This window comes from Ranitomeya imitator, chromosome 8 (assembly GCF_032444005.1).
Source record: "Ranitomeya imitator isolate aRanImi1 chromosome 8, aRanImi1.pri, whole genome shotgun sequence".
In the NCBI taxonomy this organism is placed as follows: domain Eukaryota; kingdom Metazoa; phylum Chordata; class Amphibia; order Anura; family Dendrobatidae; genus Ranitomeya; species Ranitomeya imitator.
The window spans coordinates 137,120,370-137,129,445 of record NC_091289.1 but is presented as its reverse complement, the minus strand read 5'-3'; the positions used below and the strand labels follow the sequence as shown (position 1 = coordinate 137,129,445).

At 45.4% G+C, this 9,076-nt stretch overlaps 1 protein-coding gene across 1 annotated transcript in view; it reads left to right on the top strand.

The window, feature by feature from the left end:
• Positions 1-2,142: 2,142 nt before the first annotated feature.
• Positions 2,143-9,076, top strand: part of SLC30A7 (solute carrier family 30 member 7) — a 29,320-nt gene continuing 22,386 nt past the window's right edge. Inside the window, exons 1-2 of the mRNA XM_069737399.1 lie at positions 2,143-2,692; positions 6,956-7,057. Coding sequence (XP_069593500.1) covers positions 2,613-2,692; positions 6,956-7,057 — 182 coding nt within the window. The 5' untranslated portion in view covers positions 2,143-2,612. The remainder of the gene's footprint in view (positions 2,693-6,955; positions 7,058-9,076) is intronic.

The window sequence follows — 9,076 nt, the reverse complement described above, 5'->3', positions numbered from 1 at the left end:
ATCATGTGTGGTCATTATTCAGTATGGAGCATCATGTGGGGCCATTTTACAGTATGGAGCATCATGTGGGGCCATTATACAGTATGGAGCATCATGTGCGGTCATTATACAGTATGGAGCATCATGTGCGGTCATTATACAGTATGGAGCATCATGTGGGGCCTTTATACAGTATGGAGCATCATGTGTGGCCATTATACAGTATGGAGCATCATGTGTGGTCATTATACAGCATGGAGCATCATGTGTGGCCATTATACAGTATGGGGCATCATGTGCGGTCATTATACACTATGGAGCATCATGTGGGGCCATTATACAGTATGGAGCATCATGTGGGGTCATTGTACAGTATGGAGCATCATGTGTGGCTATTATACAGTATGGAGCATCATGTGGGGCCATTATACAGTATGGAGCATCATGTGCAGTCATTATACAGTATGGAGCATCACGTGTGGCCATTATACAGTATGGAGCATCATGTGCGGTCATTATACAGTATGGAGCATCATGTGGGGCCATTGTACAGTATGGAGCATCATGTGTGTCCATTATACAGTATGGAGCACCATGTGTGGCCATTATACAGTATGGAGCATCATGTGCAGTCATTATACAGTATGGAGCATCATGTGTGGCCATTATACAGTATGGAGCACCATGTGTGGCCATTATACAGTATGGAGCATCACGTGTGGCCATTATACAGTATGGAGCATCACGTGTGGCCATTATACAGTATGGAGCATCATGTGCGGTCATTATACAGTATGGAGCACCACGTGTGGCCATTATACAGTATGGAGCACCATGTGTGGCCATTATACAGTATGGAGCATCACGTGTGGCCATTATACAGTATGGAGCATCACGTGTGGCCATTATACAGTATGGAGCACCATGTGTGGCCATTATACAGTATGGAGCATCATGTGCGGTCATTATACAGTATGGAGCACCATGTGTGGCCATTATACAGTATGGAGCATCACGTGTGGCCATTATACAGTATGGAGCATCACGTGTGGCCATTATACAGTATGGAGCATCACGTGTGGCCATTATACAGTATGGAGCACCATGTGTGGCCATTATACAGTATGGAGCATCATGTGCGGTCATTATACAGTATGGAGCATCATGCGTGGCCATTATACAGTATGGAGCACTGTGTGGCCATATTTTTTTGTTTATATTCTTTATGAAACAGTGTGATCAGCAGTGCTAAATTGGTGTGGTTGGGATGTGGATATGGGTGTGACTAGTTGTGAAATGGGTGTGGTTAGAGGCGTGGCCTAAAATTTGCCGCGTTGCGCGCCGCAAACTTTATCCCTCTTTCCCTTCTTCAAAAGTTGGGAGGTATGTAACTCTGTATGTAACCCCTTCTCATGTACAGCACCATGGAATTAATGGTGCTATGCTAATAAATAATAATAATATTGGGCATCAGAGTGCTACTTTGTTAGTTATGTATGTTGATGGCTGCTCTTAGCTTGCACCTGTGCACACCAGTTTCCTCTTTGCACGTGACGGTCAGTCTTATATTTCATTGTCATAGATCATCCTTTTTAATACATTCTTCTATACCATAGTATAGCAGTATATAGTACAAGAAATGACCACAGGCTCAAGGCCCCAAGAGGACTAGAAAAAATCTGAAAACATTTTTCAAAAACAATTTAAGTGAAAAGTGATGAAATTGCAGCATGTAGCCCCCCAAACCGTACTAATAAAACAACAAGCCCCCACACAGCTCCGCCAGTCATATAGGAGCAGACACGTTAGGACGCTCAGTGAGAGGCGATACAAACCAATTTTTTTCTTTTTACAAAGGTCTGATTTTTTTTTTTATTAAAAAAACAAACAAATGACACAAGTTTGGTATTGCTGAAATCGCGGTGACATAGAGGGAAGGTCTGCTTAGGACTGGATCGTTTTAAAAATGAATAAATAGCGCTATGTTCCCCTTCTGTGGCCCCTGAGGACCCAGTGTGGGCAGCTCCAGAGGTAATTACAGGACCTGCAGACGATCTGGGGGTCACATGATTGTCGAAGTCTTTGATTGGACGCAACTGTCAGGTGACTAGATGATGTCATCAGAAAAACATGAGGCTGTGCTGTCACCTGATTGCCTCAGCCAATCACAGGATTCAGCAGTCATGTGACGGCCAAACAGCGCTTGTGGGATGAGGTAGAGGCATTCGGAGCGGCCGGCGCCGGGTGCACGGGTGTATGGCAGGACAGTGTGTGCAGGAACTCGCCAGCGCCGCACAGACACTGCCATATAATCGCAGCGCTTACGCCGTGACGTCAGCACGCCCTGTAAACTCCGCCATCTTTGTTCCTGGCGCCCCGGCCTCCAGTAATGCTCCGTCAGCGCTGCTCTCTGTGATGCTCCCACCAGGAAGTCTGCGCTCCGCTCATTCATGTGATTGGTCACTAAGTGCCTGTGTGTCAGCCGCCCGCAACTCCCCCGGAAGAAGGAAGCGGCTCCGGGAGCTCGCACGGCCGTACAGCGGAGGAGGGGGCGGAGAGGATCCTCTGTGCTTACGGGAGAGGCCGGGACGTGACCGCCGGGGTGAGCCGAGGTGCCGGGTCCGGCTGTCAGGATGCTGCCGCTATCTATAAAAGACGACGAGTACAAGCCGCCCAAATACAACCTGCTGCGGAAAGTGTCCGGATGGATCAGGTACGTGTGCAGCGGAACCGGGCAATATATGTGTGTAACCGGGATATATATAATATATATTATATATGCTATATGTATGTATGTGTGTGTGTGTGTGTGTGTGTAACCGGGTAATGTGTGTATGTATATGTGTGTGTGTGTGTATATATATATATATATATATATATATATATATATATATATATATATATATATATAATTGCCTAAGGGTTTTTCCGTCTGTCTGTCTGTCCTGGAAATCCCGGCTCTCTGATTGGTCGAGGCCGCCAGGCCTCGACCAATCAGAGACCGGCACAGCATCGACGTAGAAATCCCGCGTCTCTGATTGGTCGAGGCCGCCAGGCCTCGACCAATCAGCAACGGGCACAGCGACGATGATGTCATAAAAGGGTTTTTCCGTCTGTCTGTCTTTCTGTCTGTCTGTCTGTCTGTCCTGGAAATCCCGGCTCTCTGATTATATACAGTAGTAGACAGTATATCTATATATATATAATTGTCTAAGGGTTTTCCCGTCTGTCTGTCTGTCTGTCTGTCCAGGAAATCCCGCGTCTCTGATTGGTCGAGGCCGCCAGGCCTCGACCAATCAGCGACGAGCACAGCGATGATGATGTCATAAAGGACGTAGACATCCTGCGTCTCTGATTGGTCGAGGCCACCAGGCCTCGACCAATCGGCAACGGGCACAGCGACGATGATGTCATAAAGGACATAGAAATCCCACGTTTCTGATTCAGTGACGGGCACAGTATCGACGTAGATGTCATAATGGTTGCCATGGCGACGATGATGTCATAAAGGTTGCCTCGACCAATCAGTGACGGGCACAGTCTGCCGCGAATTCTGGAATCATCATTGTCCATATACTATGGGGACATGCATATTCTAGAATACCCGATGCGTTTGAATCGGGCCACAATCTAACGCATCGGGTATTCTAGAATATGCATGTCCCCATAGTATATGGACAATGATTATTCCAGAATTCGCGGCAGACTGTGCCCGTCGCTGATTGGTCGAGGCAACCTTTATGACAACATCGTCGCCATGGCAACCATTATGACATCTACGTCAATACTGTGCCCGTCGCTGAATCAGAAATGTGGGATTTTTACGTCCTTTATGACATCATCGTCGCTGTGCCCGTTGCTGATTTGTTTGAGGCCTGGCAGCCTCGACCAATCAGAGATGCGGGATTTCCAGGACAGACAGACGGAAAAACCCTTAGACAATTATATATATAGATAGAGCCCTCAGCTCTGTGGGTGTACCTGGCACTGTGTATATATGATCTAGAGCCCTCAGCTCTGTGGGTGTACCTGGCACTGTGTACAGGAGGATGATGAGAAGTGTCAGGAGGACTGATCAATATAGAAGTGTCAGGAGGACTGATCAATATAGAAGTGTCAGGAGGACTGATCAATATAGAAGTGTCAGGAGGACTGATCAATATAGAAGTGTCAGGAGGACTGATCAATATAGAGGTGTCAGGAGGACTGATCAATATAGAGGTGTCAGGAGGACTGATCAATATAGAGGTGTCAGGAGGACTGATCAATATAGAGGTGTCAGGAGGACTGATCAATATAGAAGTGTCAGGAGGACTGATCAATACAGAAGTGTCAGGAGGACTGATCAATACAGAAGTGTCAGGAGGACTGATCAATATAGAGGTGTCAGGAGGACTGATCAATATAGAGGTGTCAGGAGGACTGATCAATATAGAAGTGTCAGGAGGACTGATCAATATAGAAGTGTCAGGAGGACTGATCAATCCTCGACCAATCAGAGACGCGGGATTTCTACGTCCTTTATGACATCATCGTCGCTGTGCCCGTTGCTGATTTGTCGAGGCCTGGCGGACTGATCAATATAGAAGTGTCAGGAGGACTGATCAATATAGAGGTATCAGGAAGACTGATCAATATAGAGGTGTCAGGAGGACTGATCAATATAGAGGTGTCAGGAGGACTGATCAATATAGAGGTGTCAGGAGGACTGATCAATATAGAGGTGTCAGGAGGACTGATCAATATAGAAGTGTCAGGAGGACTGATCAATATAGAAGTGTCAGGAGGACTGATCAATCCTCGACCAATCAGAGACGCGGGATTTCTACGTCCTTTATGACATCATCGTCGCTGTGCCCGTTGCTGATTGGTCGAGGCCTTGCGGCCTCGACCAATCAGAGACGCGGGATTTCTACGTCGATGCTGTGCCGGTCTCTTATTGGTCGAGGCCTGGCGGCCTCGACCAATCAGAGAGCCGGGATTTCCAGGACAGACAGACAGACGGAAAAACCCTTAGACAATATATATATATATATATATATATATATATATATATATATATATATATATATATATATATATATATATATATATATATATATATATATATATATATATATATATATATATATATTAGATTGTGGCCCGATTCAAACGCATCGGGTATTCTAGAATATGCATGTCCCCATAGTATATGGACAATGATGATTCCAGAATTCGCGGCAGACTGTGCCCGTCACTGATTGGTCGAGGCAACCTTTATGACATCATCGTCGCCATGGCAACCATTATGACATCTACGTCGATACTGTGCCCGTCGCTGAATCAGAAACGTGGGATTTCTATGTCCTTTATGACATCATCGTCGCTGTGCCCGTTGCCGATTGGTCGAGGCCTGGTGGCCTCGACCAATCAGAGACGCAGGATGTCTACGTCGATACTGTGCTCGTCGCTGATTGGTCGAGGCCTGGCGGCCTCGACCAATCAGAGACGCGGGATTTCCTGGACAGACAAACAGACAGAAAGACAGACAGACGGAAAAACCCTTAGACAATTATATATATAGATATACTGTCTACTACTGTATATAATCAGAGAGCCGGGATTTCCAGGACAGACAGACAGACAGACGGAAAAACCCTTTTATGACATCATCGTCGCTGTGCCCGTTGCTGATTGGTCGAGGCCTGCCGGCCTCGACCAATCAGACGCGGGATTTCTACATCCTTTATGACATCATCGTCGCTGTGCCCGTTGCTGATTGGTCGAGGCCTGGCGGCCTCGACCAATCAGAGACGCGGGATTTCTACGTCGATGCTGTGCCGGTCTCTGATTGGTCGAGGCCTGGCGGCCTCGACCAATCAGAGAGCCGGGATTTCCAAGACAGACAGACAGACAGACAGACAGACAGACGGAAAAACCCTTAGGCAATTATATATATAGATATATATATATATATATCTCCTATATGTGGGTGCACCAGAATCGGGTAATATATATATGCTATATGTGTGTAACCGGGTAATATATATATGTGTGTGTGTGTGTGTGTATAACCGGGTAATATATATATCTCTACTATATAATTGTCTAAGGGTCACTTCCGTCTGTCCTTCTGTCTGTCTGTCCCGGATATTGATTGGTCGCGGCCTCTGTCTGTCATGGAATCCAAACGCGACGGCCACAGCTCCATACTCCCCTCCAGTCAGCGCTCACACAGGGTTAATGGCAGCATTACCAGAGCGCGGGTAATTCGCTCCGTTACCGCCGCTATTAACCCCGTGTGACCAACTTTTTACAATTGGTGATGCGTATGCAGCATCAATAGTAAAGAGATCTAATGTTACAAATAATAATAAAAACCCGTTGTTCTCACCCTCCGACGGGCGCGGTGTCCTCGGCAGTGCAAGCGGCAGGTTGCTGAATTTTCATGGAGCGAATTACAAAAAACAATCCCTTTTGTGGAGAATACAGATTTTTGTAGAATTAATTTCCACTTGAATAAATGAGTTCAGCTCCAGTGTGCAGACGTGGACGCGTTTCCTTGCAGACCCCCTCGCTCTTCCATGCTGTCAGCCTCTGGTGGGTTTCCCTTTTTTTTTCTTATTTAACAGCAGATGTTCAATCATTTTCTCATCTTTGTGAGAATATCAGGAATTGTGTAAATCATTTTTACCTGGAAAGAAAGGCCGTCTTAGTGATGTACCGTGTCTGCTACATGGAGAGGCCACCATTGCCCCAATCCTGAGGTCACATTAAATATTTGTAATATTACAGTTACATTGTCTTACTGCCAGTGATACCACTAGTGATCCCGCGGTACATGCTAGAAACCTTCATTTTTATAGAACCCGTGATCCCATCGTTACGATGACTGTGGACCCTGGGCGGTGTACAGCGACTGTATCTAATGTCTGGGAGGTGGTGGCTGGTTTATCAGGGTCATTCATATGTTCTCTTCTGCTTTCTCCATCAGGTCAATCTTCTCAGACTCCACATCTAGGAATCTGTTCTGCTTCCTCTGCTTGAACCTCTCTTTTGCATTTGTGGAGCTTTTTTACGGGATATGGAGCAACAGGTAATACAGGACATCATGGTTACTAATTGTACTTATATTACGGTTTTGTTTCCGGTATTTAATGTAATGTGTCATGTCTATAATTATATAGATTTGCATGATGCAGATGTAATGGTTCCAGGATGCGCAAATGACCATGAAGAGCAGGATCCCTCCCGGCCCTCTTCCATGACACGCTTCAGAATGTCACAGGGAAAGATTTTACTGTGACCCAGCTTACCGATAATGAAAGTCACCAAGTCATTAGAAAAGACAGCAGGTCCCCTCACTTTGGGTGCATGGTGCCCCCATATCCCAGAATCCGTGGTCTTCACCAGAGTCGGCACAATGCCCAGGAGACGATTTTTTTTCTTTTCTTTTTTTTATTTGTATGAGGCTCCATTAACTCCACAATTATTAGTGCAATCCTATTGTCTGTACTTTTTTATTTTTTTTGTCGGGCAAGGTAAGGGGCTTTTTTGTATACTATGAGTCACACTTTTTATACTTTCCGATCCCAAATATGAGGAGCGCAGTGTAGCTCTGCATTTCCTTTAAATTCTTTTAAGAGTGCTGCTGCCAGCCCCGTTCACTTCAGTAGGACCAATACACAGATCCCTGATTAGGGGGATTAGCACGGATGTGCGACGGCCCCTTCATTCTTAGGATCACATCCTAGGGGTATGACATCAATGTTTAAAGGGAACCTGTCACCTCCAGAAATGGATTAATATGCAGATATAATTGAAAAGGAAAATGGCATTTAAGTGAGTGTTGACAGGCTGGTTTACTGAAGCAGTGGCTGCAAGGAGAAAATTATGTTAGAGCCTCCCTCCCTGCAGATGCCTGCTTCCGTCATCGGAATGGTGCAAGGGGTTGTTTGTCAATATCACTACACAATGTGCTGTTTTCACTCCCCTACATGGTTGTCAGCCTCTGCAGCGAGTGTGTATTGTATGTGTATTCAGTGCAGGAAGGTAATCAATGTGTAGAGTGCTTGATAAGTCACGCTCACTGTACAATGAGGAGTGACCACTACACCTATTTGCACCTCCCCATGACTGAAAGCGAGTGGCTGCACGGAGGACATAACAACATTTTCTCCCTGTAGCCTCTGGTCCAATAAGGCAGCCAGACATGCTTTAACAGGGAGAAATTCAAGATTCTACATCTGGGCAAGAAATCGAAAATTACATCCACAAAATGGGAAGAATAGAACTAAGCAACAGCACATGTGAAAAAGACCTGGGTACACTAATAGATCACATACTGCACTAGTCAACAGTGTGATGCTGCAGAAAAAAGGCAAACACCGTTCTAGGATGTATTAAGAAAAACATTGAGTCTAGATCACGTGAAGTAATTATTTTCCTGTACTCCTTGGTCAGACCTCATCTGGAACACTTGAGTCCAGTTCTGGGCACCACATTTTAAAAAATACATTGAAAAACTGGAGCAAGTTCAGAGAAGAGCTACCAGGATGGTGAGCGGCTTCAAAGTATGTCCTACGGGGAACGGTAAAAAGATCAGGGAATGTTGAGCTTGCAAAAGAAAAGGCTAAGAGGAGACTTAATAGCTGCCTACAAATATCTGAAGGGCTGTCAGTGTAGAGGGATCATCATTATTCTCATCTGCACGTGGAAACACGAGAAGCAATGGAATGAAACTAAAAGGGAGAAGATACAGATTAGATATTAGAAACAACTTTTTGACAATGGCTGCCACGAGATGGTGAGTTCTCCTTCAATGGAAGTCTTCAAACAGAGGCCGGACAGAGATATGCCTGAGATGGTTTAGTGAGTCCTGCATTGAGCAGTTGGTTGGACACGATGATCCTGGAGGTCCCTTCAAACTTAACATTCTATGATTGTAAATGCTATTTGCCTGCAGATTACCATTGTGTCTGCAGGTAGAATGTGTTTTTACACGTGACAAGTTCCCTTTAAGGTCATACAACCATTTTGATTATGTTAAAATTATATGGTAGCAAAATATCTCCCCCCTCCCCAGGATTTGGGCTCCTGCTTTGTCTGCCTGTTC